Below are 23,630 nucleotides of genomic sequence, written 5' to 3'. Positions count from 1 at the left end.
GACATCATAGATGACATCATAGATGACATCATCAGTGATGTCACAAGACTGTCATCGGTGATGACATAGTGTCAAAGTTTAAACATTTATCATTTCAAGACGGTTTCACGTATCCAAATTCTTTGTAAGTCTTTAGATCAGGGAAGTCCAGAGATGACACAGAAAAAGTTTGGGCTCATTCGGGCAAATGGCGTAGGACGAGTTTGTTTATCAAAAGTTTAAACATTTATCATTTCAAGACGGTTGCACGTATCCAAATTCTTTATACAATTTTAGATCAGGGAAGTCCAGAGATGACACACAAAAAGTTTGGGCTTATTCGGGCAAATGGCCTAGGACGAGTTCGTTTTTTTTTTTTTTTGAGAAAGTCCAATATGGCGGAAAATCTAGCAGACTTAAATGGGCGTGGTCTATATGGATAGATGCGTATTGATCCAGGGAATCCAGCAGATGTGGAATTTTGATTCTAGGCCTCACGGTTCAGCAGTTATGGGCCAATACGTGCAGTCATCTGTTATAGCGCCACCATCTGGCAATATGGCTATTTTTTTGTCTCTGAGTAGTGGGGCACATTTCCAACCTATGTGCAAGGTCTGGCTACTGTAGCCCTTACGGTTTTTGACGTGCATGCTGTTTTAGCGGAGAATAATAATAATAATAAACGGAACAGATACAATAGGGATCCACGCACTTCGTGCTTGGACCCCTAATAATAATAATAATAATAATAATACTAATAATAATAATAGAATAACCAAGTCGATTGGCATATGGTCTGCAAATGCACTTTAGTTAATAATCCATTGCATTCTTACTCTGGGGTGTCATGTTTCCTTTCCCTGCACTTGGCCTGACAGCTAAATTAAGAAAATGTGGAAGCAATATAGCTTAAAACAATAAAGAACTCAAAAGAACATCATCCACAATTGACTTGATAAGAGCATTATTCACCTGCGAGGGCAGCAGTGAGGAGCACGGTACCATGGTTATTTGCAAAGTCCTGGATCTCCTCTGTGTAGCTTCCCATCATGTAGGCTGGTAGGCTAGTAGTGAAAATACAAGCTTAGTTTGAAATGACTCCGCAACAGTGGGAAATCAATGTGCGCGGTATCATGAGCGCTCAGCTGTGCTGCGCTCTCCCTACCTGTTATCGCCTATGGGCAGCGCAGGGATCAGCTCTTTGTGTTATTCAACATGCAGCAGCTATTCCGCGTTCCACTGTTGACATCCTGTCTGTATGAACAGGAGCGTCGATTAGTTTTACAAAATAAAACAGTTATTTGTCGGCATGATGTTACTTTGTTTTTAGTTAACACAAAATACCAACTAAAAGTAGGATATTGAAGTATATTGAGTATCTGAAGTAGTAGCCGAAATGAAAACACAGTTTTTCTTTTTCTTTTTTGTTGTCTTTTCATATGGTGTCAAGTCAGCGAGAATAATGGAATTAAGCCATTCGCTGTCAAAATAAAAGCGTGAAATTTGCTACATTGACATCACCGAATGAATGTACCCGTGATCCGTCCATACCCATACGAATAGCATGGTCTAAGGACATGAATTCCTATCAATGTCACTCAAAGAGACATACTGTTAGTTGTTCCCCATTCTCTCCGTGCCATTATGGTAGACTGCATTTTATTTTGAAATGTTGCTTGGCTAATTTCTCTAACTTTTGGTAGAAGTGTTGCAGACGAGCCATATTCTGCTATTTTAAACATTTCCTTGCCGACATGTATAAAAACACACGCCTCAGGTGTTATCGCTGTTACAGTAAAGTTATTGCGGCCGGGGGGAGAGATATAAAAATAAAATAAAAACAAGTCTGCCCCGGAAGTGTTTCGTGATCGTGCCACGTCAGTTGTGGTGGACATTCCCTTCTAGCTGTCATCTTCATCGGCATCAGCTACATTGTAGCGTCCCGTCGTTCTCTTCTTGCACTTTGTGGCCTTCAACATGCGCTCCATCGGGCTGTGCTGCTGCTTGCTGCTGCAGGTGCTCGCTGTTTGTGGCACGGAGCTGACTTTTGAATTACCTGACAATGATAAGCAATGTTTCTACGAAGAGCTAGAGAGTGGCGTCAGGTTTGACATAGACTTCCAGGTAAGTTACTCTTCGAAAGGTTACAGGTTTCAGGTGTGTAGCCTGTTGTTTACTTTAGAGAGTTGTCATCGTGGATTTTTGTTATCGCCTCCTTTTCCTCTATTTGAATATACAGATACTGACTGAGTGACATCACATTCTGTGTATTGGTAAACATTGAACAGTTTGTTGAATGGGGCCACAATTTCAACTATTTCTGCATTACATTCCATCTGTTATACCCTCCTTACTCATCAGTAATTATCTCATTCATAGGTCCATGAGCTCATATATATGTCCATGAGGTCCACTTTATTTATTTATTTATTTATTTATTTATTTATTTATTGCTATTGTGTGTTTTGTGCTCTGTTAGGTCATTGCAGGGGGGAACTACGATGTGGACTGCTTCGTCACAGATCCTCAGAACAACCTCCTGTATCAGGATAGGAAGAAGCAGTATGACAGCTTCTCTCACACCACAGCCATGAAGGGAGTCTACAAGGTCTGCTTCAGCAATGAGTTCTCCACCTTTTCACACAAAATAGTGTACCTGGACTTCCGTGCCGGAGAAGAGCGACCCCTCCTTCCAGACATGAACAGAAACACAGCGATGACTCAGGTAAATTCAGCACACACCCTATCTGCCAGCTGTTGATGAACCTTTTGGCAAGGCACTTAAACTCCATCTGCACCAGTGGAAAGCCTCACAGAGCGAGACTGTGGGTGTGTGTGCGTTACAGGATTGTATTTTGTATTTTTTTCGGGATGTTCCGGGGCAGCGATGTCATTCTGCTACTGCTGTTGTTTTGGTGAAAGTAATGCAAAAAAAAGTAGTGTAATAAGTAACGAGTTACTCTACACAGACAGTAATATTGTAAAGTAACTTATTACTTTCAAATGAAAGCAACTGGTAATATGTAGTACATTACATTTTGAAAGTAACTTGCCGAACACTGTTAGTGGACAGCATCTGGCCACAGTGGAGGGTATTGCTCGTGCACGGTGCTGGACAGAGAGAGATGCTGAGAGGAATCTCACTGTGTGTATGTGTTGAAGGGCTGTAGTGGAACTGTATCTGGAGCTTCCTTTTTATATACTAGGGGTGTGAATCTTTGTGTGTCTCACAGTCACAATTCGACCCAATTCCTGGCGTCACAATTAGATTCTGACTGAGCCTTGTATGAATGCTTCGTCGGAGAATTACATTCTATACTTTAAAACTAAGTTAGATAACTGTTGCATATGTTCCTGATGCTCTCTAGCAGGCTAAACTATCTTAATATCCACAGCTGAGGTGATGAGTAAAGTGATGTTGGTTATATTGAAGTGTATATGGGTTAAGCCCACTAGGTGGAGCCAGAGATGTTCTGACAGGGTCAAGAAGTCTCGGTAGGTTCAACACATAGACTGTATAATAATAATCAACACCATAACACACATTAGCTAGCTGTGCTGCAGCCTCAGTAAGATGAACTTGCCACCCCCTAGTGGACCTTATTGACAGGACAAGTCAGACTTGCAGTGACATGCTTTCTCACTTAAAAGTGTGGACAGATTAGTTCAAGGTGTGGTGAACTTGTTGCACATGTTACCCTCAGTTATTTGGTGATACTGGATGTGTTGACACAGTCCATTTCTCATTTTTACTTCAAAAGAAAATCTGCTCGATCATTTAGACTAATTTGAAATAAAAAAAATACCAACATTCTCTCGTTCCAGCTTCTTAAATGTGAATAATTCATGTTTTATTTAGTCTTATATGACAGTAAACTGATTATCTTTGGGTTGTGGACTGTTGGTCTGGACATAAGAAGACATTTGAGGATGTCATTTTGGGCTTTGGGAGATTTTGTAACATTTTATAGACCAAACGACTAATCGAATAGTCGAGAAAGTAATCCAACAGATTAATCAATAATGAAAATAATCAGACCTACAAATGTGTCCGATGAACAAGGACAGAATGACATCAATTCAGGAAGCCACCATCTCGATACCTCCACTTGTCCATGATGTAGCTCTAAACTCGCATGCTACCCAGACAGAGCTATAGCATTAATATGAATCATTGCCGCCTCGACTTCTCTCCTTTCAGATGGAGTCGGCGTGCCTCTCCATCCACGAGATCCTGAAGGTGGTGTCGGACTCCCAGACGTGGTACAGGCTGAGGGAGGCGCACGACCGCATCCGGGCGGAGGACCTCCACGAGCGGGTCTCCTACTGGTCCGTGGGAGAGACCATACTGCTGTTTGTCGTCAGCATCGGCCAAGTCCTGATGCTGCGGAGCTTCTTCAGTGACAAGAAAGGCACCGTGGCAGCCTCCACTTAAGCCTCGACGCGCTGTTCGAGAAGACGCGGAGTCGTCATCTTCAACACATTGATTGAAAAGTGAACACCACTTAGGGTTGTGTTGAAAATGGGTGTGATCGATCGCCTAGCCTTGCAGAGATAGAAGATTATATATTTTTTATAAAAGTGCTGAAGAAAACAAGGTTGAGTTGGTTAACCTAGTATCTGTTCATGAACCAGCAAAGGAAAGTTGTCAAGCTCAGTTCCACTGTCTTGTCACGCTGTGACAATAGTTCTAGTCATTTCAGTGTACATTGTGGCACATGGGTAGAAACCAAAGAATAGATGTTTCTGTTTGTTAGTTTGTATTTGATTTATAGTGTATTAATGCCTTAATTTATCTGATGTGCAAAATGTTTTACTCACAAGTCTTTTTCTCTCTCTCTCTTTCTTCTCTCATGCAAAGTGCCTTGGAAAAAGCAAGATGAATAGTGTTTTTTTCTCCATCTCACATTCACAAGTTGAAAGTTGACTGTTTTAATGCACCTGTTACGCACCTGTTACGCACCTGTTACACCATATTTACTGGTTGATTGGAGTCCCAGTTTACATTTTTGTTCTGTCTGTAAAAACTCTTTAGTTTTAAATGTGGAAATGTAATGTAACTAAGCCTGTGACATTTCATAAAGGAATGTGTTTGGTGAAAGCGGTCTCACTCTCTGGCTCTCTATGAGATGGGATGTCTGGGAAGTAATCAATCATTATCGTTTATGGGGGGGGGGGGGGGTCACTGACCGCTAAATAGCAGGGGTCGGACAAAAGGTTTTTCTGGTCTACTGTACTTGGGCCCCCGTTCCCCAGACAGCACAGCAGTGACGTAGCACCTACGTTGATGTAGAAAAGTAGGTGTTATTATGTACAGTATGTAGCAATAGTTTGCTCATGTAGTCGTGGATACATAGCCTTTGTGAACCCAGCCTTCAACGTGACGTCACACAGACTGTAGCTTAAGTTCTTTGTGAGGGCAGTAGGCTACATGGAGGTCACATGGAGGCTGGGTTTACCCAGGCTAGTGGATACAATGATATACAAAAAATCGAATTGCAATTGACAGAATATTGCAGTTGCGATTTAAAACTGTGATTCTTCATATAATCACTTTTTTCTTGTTTGTTCTTGTTTTCATTTTAATTGCATTTTTTTTATGTCAGTGTGTTACTGAGTTTGAGTATGATAAAGGTTTTCAGCAATATTGAACTTGATCCATATGGACCAAAGATTACCTGGAGCACTAAAATAACTTCTTTAGGTCAATTATTTTTACTTAATATGTAATTAATTGCATTTGCATTTGCCATTTGATTTTCTTTATTAGCCTAATTGTGCAGATCTATAATTAGAACTGTCCTCAGGATGTGCTAATGACAGTATTGGGGAGAAACTGAGATAAAAACATTATATAACTTATGTGCATTGACTGCTTATGTGATAATAACTACTCAACAACAAGCTCTGACCCCTGCCGGGCCCCGGACCCCACTTTAACAACCAGTGCACGTGCACCAGTCCACTGCAGCCGGTGTGAACCGCTACACCGCACTCAGCGCATTGCGCTCTGATTGGCCCATGGATGTATTGAAAGAAACGGATTGGCCCCGAGCCGCTTCCGCTTTATTTCCACGCTGACGTGGGTTGAATTCCGAGCGGCGTCACCCCACTTACCGGGCTTTCATTCAGCCGTTCATTCATAAGGAAGACGGGTAGTCGTGTGCGTAATCAACTCCAACATGGCAGCTTACCTGAGGTCTCTCACTTTCATGTCGAGGAGCGCTGCTGCTGCGGCGCTGTGCGAGAGTCCCGCTGTGCTCTGCCCAGCCGCTGTGTGCCATCACCGGCTGCACCAGAGGAGCTGTAAGTCCAAAGCGGTTATTATCTCCATGCGCATTTACAACAAGGTGCTTATTTAATCCGGTCACCCGGATGCGTAATGCGTAATGTCGACTGATTGAGTTTTTTATGAACAGGCTACTAAATAGCTATAATATAGGAACAACTAGCGTTATGTACCCGGCAGGAATCTCACAGAGAGCGACTTGTCATCAGACATTGAATCATAGGATACAATGAATGTACCAGACAGTATCACAAGATCATAACAACAACTAATTTTAGTACGTTTGTCAGCATTTTAAAACAAGAGTTCACATTGTAAAGTGTACAATGTGCGCTTTAAATCGAATAAGAAAAGGCAGAAGATGAAGTCTTAAGAGGATACAAAAATATTTTATTAATATATAAAGTCAAATCTGTAAAAAATAGAGGTCTATTTTGTGTATGGGTTGAGACAGTGTAACATCCGCCAGACTTCCTATTTGCAGTGAGGATCTGTAAGCCTACTGTCTCTAACATGCTTTGAAGTGTGATAAAGTCTGTAAAACAGCTCTTAAGAAGTGACTTAAATGACAATAATGATGTTCTTTGCTATATATAGAAGATCATTGCATTGTGGAGGAGGGAGGACCAGAGTTCGAGCGCAGACATTTAAATCTGTCAGGGTGGTTTGAATACATCTGTCATATACAAATGCATAGATGTGTTTTCTGTAGATATATGAGTGTTACAACGGTATACAGTAGCTCATGCCAGCCAAGCCCTGGCATGTGAATCCACGTGTTGCCACTTGTCCGGTCCAAAGAGAGCTGGACAGGTAATAGCTAACTGTTAGAGAAGCCTGTTATCAAAGCTGGTTAACTGCATTCCCAAGGTCACAGTCACCGGCAAGCTGCCCTGGGTTACTGTAAATCTATCAAAGAGACTATGACTGTCTTTTGTGATCAGCTTGTTCAGTGGAAGCACCTTCTCAAATTCAAATTCAAATTGGCACAATGCAATAATAATACACATTAATTAATACATTATTGTTAATGAATGAATTATTCTCTCTCTCGCTCTCTCTCTCACACACACACACACACACACACACACACACACACACACACACACACACACACACACACACACACACACACACCCACACCCCCCTTGGCCAGATAACATCACTGAACAATTAAACAGTTGTTTTCTTCCAAGCCACAAGTGAGACAACTACAGTATGTACGAATAGTACATGTATCTATTATCTGTGGCTTTTTGATGGTTGAGCTTGGACCACAGAATGACTTCTGGGACAGAAAGAACAGCTATAGCCAATACTGTAAAAGAAAATAATAACATTTAAGTTTGACTTTTTCCAGATACTACCAATCGTATCAAGGTGGACCAGCCAGTGGTGGAGATGGACGGAGACGAGATGACCCGCATCATATGGGAGTTCATCAAAGAGAAGGTGAACCCAGCCTTCAAACGGGACGTCACAGACTATTGGTGACTGATAGGACATAGGGGTCACGTTGAGGCTGGGTTTACCCAGGCTAGTAGTTCATAGGCCTACTGGACCGAGCTTTCAATGTTTCACATAGATCTGTGTTTAACAAGTTCATGAAACTGAGATCATCTTCACAAATCTACACCACTCGTATGGTTTTTGAAGCCTTTTTTGGCGATCACAATTTTACTCTTCAAAACTCTTAAAAGTGGTGTTCATTTGTGAAGATTATCTTACTGAACACACAGTCTCAGTTTCATGAACTTTTGTTAACCACATACCGTATTTCAGGCATCTAACCAAAATCCCCATACAAGAGAGTTCCAGAGGAGGGTACCCAGCACGATGCTAACTTCAGGAGGTTGGCCTACAAAAACATGTCATCCCTGCAGTACTCAAGAGAGCCAGCAGAGCCTTTAGCCCAAAACAGCTTTCTGACGGCCTCGTCTGTAATGAATTCATTCAAAGGAACATCGAGGAACATATGACGTATCGTATAATAGAACAGAAGAGATCCTTACACAGAAGAGATCTTTACACTTGACTCTCTCCGACGGTGTTTGACTTGCACATACAGGAGGTAGAGTGCAGCTGCAGCACAGAAGATGTATATACTGTATGTAGGGGTGTCACGATACACTAATTTCACGATACCATACGATACACGATATTGGGTTCACGATAACGATACGATACAATATTTTAACAATATTCTTTTTAACAAAAGTAAACAATTTTTATGTATTTATTTATCATTTATTTAACCATGTGAGTCCCGTTGAAATCGAAACCTCTTTTCAAGGGAGCCCTGGGAAAATACTGGAAAAATAGTCTTTCATTTGAAATACACAAAATACAAAACAAATGCTGTTTTTGGAAATTGTTATTATAATAACTATAAAACAACATGGAAGATAATGCTTCTCTTGCAATAGAATGTGTCACACTGTCACAAACTAAATGTTTGTTGCATGGTGAAAGAAAAATAAAGTATACAATCTATTTCTTAAATAACTCATGCTCAATGGTCCCTAAACTTATGTAATCTTATGTACCCCTTGAGCTGTTTTGCCATGCCAGTAGTAGTCTACCCCCTCACTCATGCGTGTTGATTCTGCTAAATCTGTTCTATTATTATTCAGGAGCAAAAAAATATATATATATTTTTTTACGATGTAATTTCTTTCTGACGATACGCATATCGTGACGTTTCGATATCGCGAAATATCGTGACACCCCTAACTGTATGTCTTGTGTATGTGCAGCTCATCCTGCCCAATGTGGACGTGGAGCTGAAGTACTACGACCTGGGTCTGCCCTACAGAGACCAGACAGACGACCAGGTCACCATCGACTCGGCCCTGGCCACCCTGAAATACAACGTCGCCGTCAAGTGTGCCACCATCACCCCCGACGAGGATCGAGTGGAGGGTATTTTGCCTTTTTTTTTCTAACGCTGTGTGTGTGTGTGTGTGTGTGTGTGTGTGTGTGTGTTTGTGTGGACCCAAGTGCAGAGACGACACAGGCAGAAGCAGTTTTAACGTCTTTTACTTGACTTCAAGCAAAACAAACAAACAAAAGGAACAATCCGTGCAAAAAACTTAACAAAACTAAACCTAGACTGTGTCGGACGGCCGACAAACTAAGCCAAAGGTTTCTTGAAACACAGGAACAGTCTTTAGGAATCTTGCACAGTACCAGAGACTTGAGCACGAGTAGCAGGAACACAGCAGCAGAGAATGTTAGGATCAGTAGTGAACCTGAGACTCACACACCTTTATATAGTCTCTAACCAGGTGCCCGTGATTACTGGTGATTACCAGGAGAGGGAGAGTCTAGGTAGGTAATCAGGGCAATAGGGACAGAGGCCACACTGTTTATTATTTTTAGTTAATTATTTTTATTATTCTTTTTTGAACTAACTTTGCCTGCCTTTTCCCAGCACGTCTGGAGTTGCAGTTGTGCACAGGACACTTTGATTATGTGCTCCAAGTGTCAGCATGGGACATTCCTGTGCATTTATGATACTGGGTGATGGATAATTTGATTCTGAGTTGCATTTCATACCTAGACTCAGCCCTCAGTCTTAATCCGTTTCACTCCTGTAAGACTGAGAATATTACTATTTAAATCTTTGCATAACGTTAGGTGGCGCTGTTGGAAGCCTTGCATCGGAGAACCAATCATGAGTGTTGTGGGCGGGCCTGATTTCTGGGGGCAGTTCTCATGCAGAACCGGTGTTGCAAAACATCGTCGCATTTGCGGAGAAACATATTAATCACTCAGAAACAAACATAACCTGTTAATAGGACGTGTTTCATCCGGCCCCGGCGGCTAGAGGTCTTTCCCCCAGCGATAAGCCCGACTCCCGAGGCTAATGTTACAGAGCCTGCTGATGACTCACAGTAGCAAGCGGACCACTTCCGGGTAGGAAACATTATTGTAAAATAAACAACAGGTATAAACTCTCTTTGCAGCACATCAGTGTCTTGCTATATATTTGAACTATGAAACATTGCATTGCCGCTACCAAATAAAATTCTAATAATAAATGTAGGCGTGTCTGCTGCCGGCCGTTCTCGCCGGGCTCGGACAGACAGTTTCTGACAGTGAAATTCCCAGACGTTTGGTGGCGCAGCTCACCAAACGTCTGGGAGCCGAGACTATTTCATACCAGACTCAGAGCCTAAACCAGAGTCCCATACCGTGTAATGCTAGGCCTCCTTGGCCTCTAGGGAAGGGAAGAAAGGAGAGGTTTGATGTCTGCTTTAACACATTTATTCTAAAAGTTGAATTATGTATGCTGCTGATACGCCTTTTCAAATTGAAAAGCGGCCCATATTATTTTGCATGGTGACACCACTATGGGAAAGTATTGCAGGCGATATTTGGTGCCATTGATCTCTTCAGCTTAACAGAACACAGCGCCTCATTTATTTAGGAATACTGTAGGCCTACAGTTAGAAAGGTTCCCTGTCCGGTGTCTATTCATGATGGCTCTGGCTACCAAGGTGCCCTATCTGGCCTGCCGCAGTTCCCTGGTGCCACCGTGAATAGCGCCATCATCACAATGGAGTGGATGATATCACAATGGAGAGGATGACATCACAAGGGAGAGGATGATGTCACACTCTGACTTCAGTAGTGAGGTCAGATTCCTACATTCAGTGACATCATTAAGAATCTCTGTTGATATGTCATACTCCAATTACAATGAAAAGTAAACACAAATTCAATGAAAAAGAATAATTGAATGGAAATTGAAATGTTTTTCATAGTGTTACGATTGCTCATGAAGGCTCCCAAGAGCCTTTGTAACTTATCACATTCATGTTTTCATGTGTGAGTAGTCGGCAATTAGGGTTTGTTTAGAGGCATATCAACTACTGATGACTGTACAGTATACACAACAAACTGGATGAAACCAAATGTTACACTTGTTAACTCATTGAGTGCCATGGACGGACATGTTCGTCATTTCAAATAGTAACGTAGAGTGCCAAGGACGGACATGTTCGTCAATTGCGTTTTTTGACGGTGGGGCGTCGATCAAAGCCTTCTGCCTCTCCTGTACAAATATTATAGCTATTGGAGGTCTATAACCTATTTTACAGAACCCTTAGGTGGCGACAGTGCTCTCCAGGTTAACAGAAAGGCAGAGAAAAACAGAGAATAAGTCGTTGGGGAAACGGAAATCGCATCGCATCCGTATGCATCGATATGCATGAAGCGTTTTAACGTTAGATGTGCCTGCAGCAGGCAGCAGCCAATCTGCTCCCACAATTGAGCTCCTCCATGTCCGCTGCGACAGGCTGTCGCCGACAGCCCATTCGCATGATCAGCCGTTATTATTCTCAACTGGAAGCATACAGTAGTAGCCGGTGACAAACACACGCGGAAAAAGGTGGATGTCGCCGACGCGCACCCTTCACAGTGCAGAGCAAACTCAGCAGAGAGCCACCTCCCATAAGGAGGAGTGTGCAGTTGAGGCAGGGCGGGGCGGGGGGGGGGGGGGGGGGGGGGGGGCACGCAGAGCAGCACACAACACTGACCCTGAGGTGTGACTACATCAGAAAATTAGCTTCAGAGTCAGTGATGTGTTTGAAATGTTTAATTTCACAAAAGGGCCATTATCTCAGCTTCTAGAAAAAAACTGCTCTTTTTTGTTAAATCAAGCTATCTTCTCCGGCTGATAACTAAAGAACGGAAAATGATATCAATAAACCTGTTTTTGCTGATGATAGAAAAGAGTCTCATCGTTCTTTTTCCGTGTTCATTGTTTACATAGTAATATCACACAATATTCTGTGGGCCTCGAGAAATCACTGAAAAAAGCTCTGAAACTCTGGCACTGGGAGCGCCTGTTCTCCAAAAGTGGCTGGCACTCAATGAGTTAATATATTGACAGTTCTCTCCGATTAATATTGCAAAAGAAAACTTAGGGTTATGCATATAACCCCAGTTTTATGAATAATATGAGTGAGAAAACTATGGGAGCAGACCTCGTAAATTTAGAATGCATGTTTCATTTCACTGTTTAGTCTTCAAATCTCTGGATGAGTGGCAACATTTCTCATCTTGGTACTTGTCTCTCTTAAGTCTGTCTTAGCCTGATAGGTCTGTATTAGCCTGACAGGTCTGTCTTAGCCTGATAGGTCTGTCTTAGCCTGACAGGTCTGTCTTAGCCTGATAGGTCTGTCTTAGCCTGATAGGTCTGTCTTAGCCTGATAGGTCTGATAGGTCTGTCTTAGCCTGACACAGGTCTGTATTAGCCTGATAGGTCTGTATTAGCCTGATAGGTCTGTCTTAGCCTGACAGGTCTGTCTTAGCCTGACAGGTCTGTCTTAGCCTGACAGGTCTGTCTTAGCCTGATAGGTCTGTCTTAGCCTGATAGGTCTGTCTTAGCCTGACAGGTCTGTCTTAGCCTGATAGGTCTGTCTTAGCCTGACAGGTCTGTCTTAGCCTGATAGGTCTATCTTAGCCTGATATGTCTGTCTTAGCCTGATAGATCTGTCTGGATGACTCCTCTTGGTACTGGTCTGTCTGATAGGTCTGTCTGGATTCTTTATTTTCTCAGAGTTCAAGCTGAAGAAGATGTGGAAGAGCCCCAATGGAACCATCAGGAACATCCTGGGCGGCACCGTTTTCCGTGAGCCAATCCTCTGTAAAAACATCCCTCGCCTTGTTCCTGGTTGGACACAGCCCATCACCATTGGCCGACATGCCTTCGGAGATCAGGTAAACACAGCAGATGTGTGTTTTGATGTGGGAACGTGTGCAGAAGAGTCATGTCACATACCTGCTGTGCTGCGTTGTGTTCATCTCAGTACAGGGCCACAGACTTTGTTGTCGACCAGCCTGGCAAGTTCAAGATTGTGTTTACGCCGGCTGACGGAAGCAAGAGCAAGGAGTGGGAGGTGTACGACTTCACTGCTGGTGGCTGCGGGATGGGAATGTACAACACTGATGAGGTATTGATCTATTGATTGATTTTTCAGAATCAGAATCAGAATCACTTTTATTGCCACAGTATGCAAGTTACATACGAGGAATTTGTCTTAGTGTCTGTATGCAGCGTAGCGGTTACATCAATATACAGGGATAAGAAGTAGGAAGATAACTAACGGCAATCGCAAGGTTGCAAGTGCAATCAAATCGAATAAAATCGAGTCAATATATACAATATGTACATGAGTGGTGAAGTGTTCTGTGGATGATAAATATGAATTTACGTTGGATTTACATGAGATTTACAGACTGAGTTAAATATACGTTAAATAGGCAGTGGATTTACATGAATTTACAGTCAGAGTTAGATAAGAGTTTACATTGAATGTACATGAGATTTACAGGCTAAGTTAAATAGGCATTAATGTGCAGGGAATTTACATCAATTTACCAGTCCCAGTTAGACAGGCATTAAATTAGATACAGTATGAGTTCCAGTTTTATGGGAAGGGGGGGGGGGGGTTCAGTTGAGTTTAGGAGGAGGTAGTGAGTTTGTGTGTGTGTGTGTGTGTGTGTGTGTGTGTGTGGGGGGGGGGGGGGGGGGTTGTTGGTGAGGCCCTTGGCGGAAGGGGTTTCCGGGCCTTGTTGGTGAGGCTGATGGCGGTTGGGAAGAAGCTGGTCTTGTGGCGGGTGGTTCTGGTCTTGGCAGACCTCAGATTCTTGCAGTGGGGGAGTGTCTTAAAGAGTTTGTGGCCAGGGTGGGAGGGGTCAGCCATGATTTTGCGAGACCGCTTTTTGTGGTATTAATAAACATTCAAAGCAATATTTGTAGACAGCGATGTTATTCTCTGCAAATAAGAATTCATGTTTTACGTTCTCTGAGTTGAGGAAACAGAAACGTTGATATTTGGAGTTTTAGTAATACATTTCCAAAGGAATACTTGTAGACAATGTTAATTCTATGAATTTGTAAGTTTGTAAATATGAACCTTGCAAGGCAGCTGGATTCGCTCGAGATCGTGAGATCACGATCACATGATAAATAAATCATTTGTCAGGTTATGTAAAGATGCTTCTTCACATTTTCTCTGAACAGTCCATCACTGGGTTTGCTCACAGCTGCTTCCAGTATGCCATCAAGAAGAGGTGGCCCCTCTACATGAGCACCAAGAACACCATCCTCAAGGCCTACGATGGCCGCTTCAAGGACATCTTCCAGGACGTCTTTGAGAAGTAAGATACAGAACAACATTTTGTACATTTGACATACATTTTATGTATAAAGCACACTTTACAAAAGATGGAAAACAGATATATAAAATATCTTGCTAGCTGTATAGACGCTGATGGGAGAAAGTTGGGTCATCGCAGTCTCAAATGATAAAAACAGATGTATAAAAAGTGCAATGTCTCCAGTTTGACTATGGGACATACAGTAGCAGATGCTCTTCTCCAGCGTGACAGTAACATGCACTAACAGCAGCAGTAAGATGAACCTTCTTCAAACATCAGTCTGGTAAGAAGCCAGATATTGAAAACAAAAAGTTCTAATACACCAATCTGGGCACCGAGAGTCTCTCAGTCTGATGACTAATATGACTCTGGGACAGAGGATATTTCTGGGTTTCTGCTGTATAGTGGACGTCCACTTCAAGACTTCCGCTTCCGTACACCAGGGTTATCGTTTACAGTCCAATTGACGCGGGAATGGAGAGGAGCTGATCGATAGACCCTTTTCACAGCTGCCATTTTGTGTCTAAAAGGCAGGATAAACACAGGTGCAACCAACTCACTAATTAGGGCCCCAGCACTGGAACACCTAAATGGACTGGAAGTTGGAAACCCTAATTAACTCATTGAGTGCCAGCCACTTTTGGAGAACGGACGCTCCCAGTGCCAGAGTTTCAGAGCTTTTTTCAGTGATTTCTCGAGGCCCACAGAATATTGTGTGATATTACTATGTAAACAATGAACACGCAAAAAGAACGATGAGACTCTTTTCTATCATCAGCAAAAACAGGTTTATTGATATCATTTTCCGTTCTTTCGTTATCAGCCGGAGAAGATAGCTTGATTTAACAAAAAAGAGCAGTTTTTTTCTAGAAGCTGAGATAATGGCCCTTTTGTGAAATTAAACATTTCAAACACATCACTGACTCTGAAGCTAATTTTCTGATGTAGTCACACCTCAAAAATAATTTCCTTCAATAAAACAGTGAAGGCCAGGGAATTTTGTTTGGCAGAATAATATTTTTAGCTGCAACCAGCAGCGCTGGCCCCTGCGTGCGCTGCTGGTTGCAGCTTCTTGCTGGTCTTTGCTGCTGGTGGGCATCGGATATTCTGGCTTGCGTTTGCCAACCCTGTCCTGCTGCCTGGGTCTGTCTGGGTCAGTGTTGTGTGCTGCTCTGCGTGCCCCCCCCCCCCCCTTCCCGCCCCGCCCCGCCTCAACTGCACACTCCTCCTTATGGGAGGTGGCTCTCTGCTGAGTTTGCTCTGCACTGTGAAGGGTGCGCGACCATCTATGCGCGACATCCAGCTTTTTTACAGCGTTTCCGCGTGTGTTTGTCACCGGCTCCTATGCTTCCAGTTGAGAATAATAAACAACTCCACGGCTGATCATGCGAATGGGCTGTCGCAGCGGGCATGGAGGAGCTCAATTGTGGGAGCAGATTGGCTGCTGCAGGCGCATCTAACGTTAAAACGCTTCATGCATATCGATGCATACGGATGCGATGCGATTTCCGTTTCCCCAACGACTTATTCTCTGTTTTTCTCTGCCTTTCTGTTAACCTGGAGAGCACTGTCGCCACCTAAGGGTTCTGTAAAATAGGTTATAGACCTCCAATAGCTACAATAGTTGTACCAGAGATGTATCAGGGATTGATCCACGTCCCACCGTCAAAAAACGCAATTGACGACAATCGTCGTCTTTGGCACTCTACGTCAGTATTTGAATTGACGACAGCTGTCGTCATTGGCACTCAATGAGTTAATGTTTTGGTACACCTGCGTTTATCCTGCCTTGTAGACACAAAATGGGCACCATGAAAAGGGTCTATTGTAGGTCCCGACGACATTTCAGCTAATAATAATAATAATAAATGGCTGCATATGAGACGTCGTCGGAAAAATAGGGTCTGTCTGAGTCATATTAGTCGTCAGACTGATTCCCAGATTGCTAATTCAGTAAAGTAAAGTAAGAACATCTCTCCTATTATGTTATGTAAGCCGATAAGTATATGTATAATAAATAACATAATAGTAACAACACATGCGTGCGTGCTTTTTGGATAAGATGAACAGTTTTATTATTCTCTGTCTCCATCAGGAACTACAAGCCAGAGTTTGACAAGCTGAAGATCTGGTATGAGCACCGTCTCATTGACGACATGGTGGCCCAGGTCCTCAAGTCTTCCGGAGCGTTTGTTTGGGCCTGCAAGAACTACGACGGAGATGTGCAGTCCGACATTCTGGCTCAGGGTGAGCACATCTGTTACGCTCACTAACGATCCCATTTTCCCTCCCACTCTCCACTGTGCTATCTCCTTTTAAAGGTTTCATTCTAAAATATTTTGTGAGGAATTAATTTGTTAGCTTAAATTCATGCCTAACGGTAGACTGCATACCTCCCGCCAACCTTTCTACAAACTTTTATGGTGTTACGTGAATCCGTTTGAAAGTTAGGCGGATTTTTGTGATTTGCCGCGCTCATAGCCAGTTAGCCACGCCCCCTTTTGGCCAGTGGGCGTGGAAATTTATTCAGGTTGGCCCATGACCTACTTTTGCACAAAGTTTCGTGCAAATTCATTCATATGTTTTTGAAATATCCTGCGGAAAAAACAGACGGGCGAAAACATGACCTCCTGGCCGTGACCTCCTAGGTCAATATTTAATAAATACAGATGTTAAGATAGCTGATAACATAAATGACGTTGCATTGTGACTTTTATTTTAAACCCACTTTAGAAGTATTCTATTCTGAATGGTGAATCGCATTTTGCAACAATGTTAATTTTCAATGTGATTAATGTTTCCAATTGTTCAAATTTTTTAATCCGTGATACACTGAAGTGTTACAATAATACATTCAGATCATCTTTGCATATCTTCTTTGAACTTAGATTGAATGCCTTTATTGCTGATCAGAGTCCACCTTGTAGTGATTATAGCTGACACTCCAGACTCAACTCAGTGGATTCAGCTGACCCAGCTCTCAGAAAGATCTTTTCATGTTCATATACCATGGGGATAATTTCATGATGAGGTATCTACACTACTCTGATTGCCCTGTGACAACATGTGTGTGTGTGTGTGTGTGTGTGTGTGTGTGTGTGTGTGTGTGTGTGTGTGTGTGTGTGTGTGTGTGTGTGTGTGTGTGTGTGTGTGTGTGTGTTTACTGTGTCTCCAGGTTTTGGCTCTCTAGGTCTCATGGCGTCTGTGCTCGTGTGTCCCGATGGCAAGACTATTGAGGCGGAGGCTGCCCACGGCACCGTCACCAGGCACTACCGCGAGCACCAGAGGGTAAGAGTTAAGACCAATCCAATCAACTGCTGATAGTGTGTTTACATCGTGAGGAAAGAACGTGTGTGTGTGTGTGTGTGTGTGTGCGTGCGCGTGTGTGTGAGGGGGGAGAGGACTGTGAACTAATTGCCACAGAGCTGTCAGGTGACTGTCGCTCAAATTCAGTGTATATAATCCTCAGGAGTGTTGCTGTGCCCGCTCAGCTCAGGGCAAACCGCTCGATAATTGAGGTCGTTCAAACGAACGAGTTCTTCAAACTAGCGGAATGCCCGTCCCTGGGTGACCGGTGGAGGCTGCACAGCATCGCAAATTCAGCCATTCATCGGCCCTAATTACCTAATTAAAAAATACGGCTCCGTTAGGTCGTAGGTAACCCATTCACGTATTATAGTACATCTTTTCTATATAATCACAAAATGTCTGTCTGTCCGTCCATCCATCCATCTGGGCACATTTATCTCTCCAGCCATTGCTCCGATCACTTCCAAAATTAGCCAAAAAAACTTTTCAGGGGTCTGGAATCAAAGAGCAAGAGCTTCTTTCAAAATTCATGATTTTGCACCGACATTCAGTCATAATCATACAGGGAGAAATCATTCATAGAAGAGACAGAGAGAGACCAGTTTCATACAGGGAGAAATCATTCATAGAAGAGACAGAGAGAGACCAGTTTCTCCACCGATGGTATAGCCTCGAAAGACTAGAATACCATAAGACACTTTATAACTAATGTTCATTCTGTCCTTGTGTTGTAGGGAAGACCAACCAGTACCAACCCCATTGCGAGCATCTTTGCCTGGACCAGGGGGCTGGAGCACCGAGGCAAACTGGATGGAAACCCTGATTTGATCAAGTAATACAGTAGCATGTTAGCTGAGTAGCTAGCGTCCTTAGACAATAAGCACATGCACAGTGTTTTACAGTAGCATGTTACCTGAGTAGCAGGCGCGGCTCCAGTATTGGGCCTGGCGGGCCTAGGCCCACCCACTTTTTCCCCAGGCCCAATCAGATTTTTTTTTTTTTTTTTTTTTTTTAATATATATATATGTTTTTTTAATTAATTAATTTTTAAAACGAACATTTGAATACAAAATAAACACACAAAAACGTTTCCTGACTCTTTCTAACAATAAAAGAAAAATAAAACTGTTATATGTTAAGTACTGACGGGAGTTAAATTTGGCGCTTCAGTTGTTGTTGTAATGTACAGTGTAGCTAAAAAAGGTAAAAAAAAGCCCTCAAATCATTAATTTAAATGAGATATTCCTCTAAATATCGCTAAAAATGTAAAAAAAAGACCTCAAATTTTTTTTTGGCGGCACCCTTCGGGTGCCGCCAAATCGGGTGCCACCAAGATGGGCCCAGCCTACATTTGTTGAGCCCACCCAAAACTGAAATCCTGGAGCCGCCCCTGCGCGTCCTTAGACAATAAGCACATGCACAGTGTTTCATACCATGTTACCTGAGTAGCTAGTGTCCTTAGAGAATAAGCACATGCACAGTGTTTCATGTTACCTGAGTAGCTAGCGTCCTTAGACAATAAGCACATGTACAGTGCTTCATACCATGTTACCTGAGTAGCTAGTGTCCTTAGACAATAAGCACATGCACAGTGTTTCATACCATGTTACCTGAGTAGCTAGTGTCCTTAGACAATAAGCACATGCACAGTGTTTCATACCATGTTACCTGAGTAGCTAGCGTCCTTAGACAATAAGCACATGCACAGTGTTTCATACCATGTTACCTGAGTAGCTAGCGTCCTTAGACAATAAGCACATGCACAGTGTTTCATACCATGTTACCTGAGTAGCTAGCGTCCTTAGACAATAAGCACATGCACAGTGTTTCATACCATGTTACCTGAGTAGCTAGCGTCCTTAGACAATAAGCACATGCACAGTGTTTCATACCATGTTACCTGAGTAGCTAGTGTCCTTAGACAATAAGCACATGCACAGTGTTTCATACCATGTTACCTGAGTAGCTAGTGTCCTTAGACAATAAGCACATGCACAGTGTTTCATACCATGTTACCTGAGTAGCTAGCGTCCTTAGACAATAAGCACATGCACAGTGTTTCATACCATGTTACCTGAGTAGCTAGTGTCCTTAGACAATAAGCACATGCACAGTGTTTCATACCATGTTACCTGAGTAGCTAGTGTCCTTAGAGAATAAGCACATGCACAGTGTTTCATACCATGTTACCTGAGTAGCTAGTGTCCTTAGACAATAAGCACATGCATAGTGTTTCATACCATGTTACCTGAGTAGCTAGTGTCCTTAGAGAATAAGCACATGCACAGTGTTTCATACCATGTTACCTGAGTAGCTAGCGTCCTTAGACAATAAGCACATGCACAGTGTTTCATACCATGTTACCTGAGTAGCTAGTGTCCTTAGAGAATAAGCACATGCACAGTGTTTCATACCATGTTACCTGAGTAGCTAGTGTCCTTAGAGAATAAGCACATGCACAGTGTTTCATACCATGTTACCTGAGTAGCTAGCGTCCTTAGACAATAAGCACATGCACAGTGTTTCATACCATGTTACCTGAGTAGCTAGTGTCCTTAGAGAATAAGCACATGCACAGTGTTTCATACCATGTTACCTGAGTAGCTAGTGTCCTTAGAGAATAAGCACATGCACAGTGTTTCATACCATGTTACCTGAGTAGCTAGCGTCCTTAGAGAATAAGCACATCATACATGCACAGTGTTTCATGTTACCTGAGTAGCTAGCGTCCTTAGACAATAAGCACATGTACAGTGCTTCATACCATGTTACCTGAGTAGCTAGCGTCCTTAGACAATAAGCACATGCACAGTGTTTCATACCATGTTACCTGAGTAGCTAGCGTCCTTAGAGAATAAGCACATCATACATGCACAGTGTTTCATGTTACCTGAGTAGCTAGCGTCCTTAGACAATAAGCACATGTACAGTGTTTCATACCATGTTACCTGAGTAGCTAGCGTCCTTAGAGAATAAGCACATGCACAGTGTTTCATGTTACCTGAGTAGCTAGCGTCCTTAGACAATAAGCACATGTACAGTGCTTCATACCATGTTACCTGAGTAGCTAGTGTCCTTAGAGAATAAGCACATGCACAGTGTTTCATACCATGTTACCTGAGTAGCTAGCGTCCTTAGACAATAAGCACATGCACAGTGTTTCATACCATGTTACCTGAGTAGCTAGTGTCCTTAGAGAATAAGCACATGCACAGTGTTTCATACCATGTTACCTGAGTAGCTAGCGTCCTTAGAGAATAAGCACATCATACATGCACAGTGTTTCATGTTACCTGAGTAGCTAGCGTCCTTAGACAATAAGCACATGTACAGTGCTTCATACCATGTTACCTGAGTAGCTAGCGTCCTTAGACAATAAGCACATGCACAGTGTTTCATACCATGTTACCTGAGTAGCTAGCGTCCTTAGAGAATAAGCACATCATACATGCACAGTGTTTCATGTTACCTGAGTAGCTAGCGTCCTTAGACAATAAGCACATGTACAGTGTTTCATACCATGTTACCTGAGTAGCTAGTGTCCTTAGACAATAAGCACATGCACAGTGTTTCATACCATGTTACCTGAGTAGCTAGCGTCCTTAGAGAATAAGCACATCATACATGCACAGTGTTTCATGTTACCTGAGTAGCTAGCGTCCTTAGACAATAAGCACATGTACAGTGTTTCATACCATGTTACCTGAGTAGCTAGTGTCCTTAGACAATAAGCACATGCACAGTGTTTCATACCATGTTACCTGAGTAGCTAGCGTCCTTAGAGAATAAGCACATGCACAGTGTTTCATGTTACCTGAGTAGCTAGCGTCCTTAGACAATAAGCACATGTACAGTGCTTCATACCATGTTACCTGAGTAGCTAGTGTCCTTAGAGAATAAGCACATGCACAGTGTTTCATGTTACCTGAGTAGCTAGCGTCCTTAGACAATAAGCACATGTACAGTGCTTCATACCATGTTACCTGAGTAGCTAGTGTCCTTAGAGAATAAGCACATGCACAGTGTTTCATACCATGTTACCTGAGTAGCTAGCGTCCTTAGACAATAAGCACATGCACAGTGTTTCATACCATGTTACCTGAGTAGCTAGCGTCCTTAGACAATAAGCACATGCACAGTGCTTCATACCATGTTACCTGAGTAGCTAGCGTCCTTAGACAATAAGCACATGCACAGTGTTTCATACCATGTTACCTGAGTAGCTAGTGTCCTTAGACAATAAGCACATGCACAGTGTTTCATACCATGTTACCTGAGTAGCTAGTGTCCTTAGACAATAAGCACATGCACAGTGCTTCATACCATGTTACCTGAGTAGCTAGCGTCCACTCCTTAGACAATAAGCACATGCACAGTGTTTCATACCATGTTACCTGAGTAGCTAGTGTCCTTAGACAATAAGCACATGCATAGTGTTTCATGTTACCTGAGCATCCTTAGAGAATAAGCACATGCACAGTGTTTCATTCTACACACGCTTGTGTAAGATTACATTTCACTGATTGTGTCATGTTGCTCCTCAGGTTCTCGCAGACTTTGGAAAAGGTCTGTGTGTCGACTGTGGAAAACGGCGTGATGACCAAGGACCTTGCAGGCTGCATCCATGGATTGGCCAAGTGAGTTTTCATCACTGCTTAGTCTTTGTTGTTGCATGTCTGTGTATGGTTGATTTTAGGGAGAGAGAAAACAATTCAATGATGGCTTCAGGTAAAGGACAGAATCTATTTGTATATTTATTCATTTGAAATACTAAACCGTGTGCTCTGATCTTGCAGCTGCAAGCTGAATGAACATTATGTCAACACAACAGACTTCTTGGATGCTATCAGGACCAACCTGGACAAAGCTCTGGGCAAATGAGGAACAAGCACAAGATAGCCTACTTTGGCCAATGTAGAGACAACCACTTCTTTCCGGTCCGTAGTTTTTTAGCTCACAAACCTCTCGTTTGTATTAACCTTTCTATCCCATTTTGAAGGGACTCAGTTTGCTATTCTCCGTGCCATTTTACATTTATTTTTTAAATCTTTGTACAGTTCCCCATCAAGCCATGTTTGTGCTTCTCCGCCTTTCCTATTGCCACGGCTCCATTTTTGTATTGCACTGTATCTATACCGTATGAATTAATATTATTACTAATGTTATTAAGTTATAATGGCCACTTGAAGTGTCAAGATATCTTTCACATTTAGTTAGAAGACAATTTTAGGAAATACAGTGTATACAAACAGTGAAAATGTATGCTAGTCATGTTTTATTATACAATTGCATCGGCGTGGTCATGAAAACAAGGAAATAGATGACTGCTAATCACTCTATCATTGTTTTTGTATTATTATTTTTAGTTGGGTTGTTTTGCTTGAGCAACTGTGTTCAGGTGTGCAGTGCTGATATATTTTGAACAGGAAGCACTTTTGGACTGTCAATGCCTCATGTTTCACAAGTGCCATTAGATTAGCCTGGGTAAACCCAGCCTCCACGTGACCTGCAGGTCTGAGAGCAGGTCACGTGGAGGCTGGGTTTACCCAGGCTACCATTAGATAAGCATTCAAAACCTGCACTACTATACTCATTATTAGATACAGTAGCTTCATTCATTGTCTAGCTTCATTAGTGAGAGAAATGGGAAGATTCACATGCTGGGGGTTGTTTTGTTCAATTGTAATAGATTAAATTAAGCCGGCTAAGGATTCATCTTATCTTACACATTGATGCACAGTCTGACATTTATCTCCCATCCACCACCAGTGCATTCATGCCGTGCTGTGTACTCATCATTTGCTACAGTGGGTAATGTATGCAGCCTCCAGTGCATGAGGCTGTAACGGATCTACACGCCAGCAGAGGGGGCCAAAGCTGA

The 23,630-nt window shown here is 42.6% G+C and overlaps 3 protein-coding genes across 3 annotated transcripts in view; 2 read left to right on the top strand and 1 right to left on the bottom strand.

Moving 5' to 3' along the window:
• LOC310788842 (retinol dehydrogenase 12-like) overlaps positions 1–1,238 on the bottom strand; it is a 9,004-nt gene extending 7,766 nt beyond the window's left edge. Inside the window, exons 1-2 of the mRNA XM_083650419.1 lie at positions 1,145–1,238; positions 952–1,043 (exon numbers count right to left, since the gene is read on the bottom strand). Of these exons, the coding sequence (XP_083506545.1) occupies positions 952–1,030 (79 nt within the window). The 5' untranslated portion in view covers positions 1,031–1,043; positions 1,145–1,238. The remainder of the gene's footprint in view (positions 1–951; positions 1,044–1,144) is intronic.
• A 643-nt stretch (positions 1,239–1,881) lies between these two features.
• On the top strand, positions 1,882–5,069 carry tmed3 (transmembrane p24 trafficking protein 3). The gene is made up of 3 exons (XM_083650599.1): positions 1,882–2,103; positions 2,459–2,704; positions 4,181–5,069. Exons 1-3 carry the CDS (start codon positions 1,957–1,959, stop codon positions 4,412–4,414), a joined length of 627 nt encoding a protein of 208 aa, XP_083506725.1. The 5' UTR covers positions 1,882–1,956; the 3' UTR covers positions 4,415–5,069.
• Positions 5,070–6,126: 1,057 nt separating this feature from the next.
• Positions 6,127–23,207, top strand: LOC310789278 (isocitrate dehydrogenase [NADP], mitochondrial). Its single transcript, XM_083650883.1, has 11 exons — positions 6,127–6,285; positions 7,629–7,720; positions 9,025–9,190; positions 12,837–12,997; positions 13,087–13,230; positions 14,304–14,440; positions 16,536–16,687; positions 17,616–17,728; positions 18,484–18,581; positions 22,294–22,386; positions 22,546–23,207. Exons 1-11 carry the CDS (start codon positions 6,162–6,164, stop codon positions 22,628–22,630), a joined length of 1,365 nt encoding a protein of 454 aa, XP_083507009.1. The 5' UTR covers positions 6,127–6,161; the 3' UTR covers positions 22,631–23,207.
• The last annotated feature ends 423 nt before the right edge of the window (positions 23,208–23,630 follow it).

The sequence above is a fragment of the Poromitra crassiceps genome (assembly GCF_964638095.1).
Source record: "Poromitra crassiceps genome assembly, chromosome: 14".
In the NCBI taxonomy this organism is placed as follows: domain Eukaryota; kingdom Metazoa; phylum Chordata; class Actinopteri; order Beryciformes; family Melamphaidae; genus Poromitra; species Poromitra crassiceps.
The sequence above is the reverse complement of the archived record's forward strand: the minus strand, read 5'-3'. Positions and strand labels throughout refer to the sequence as shown.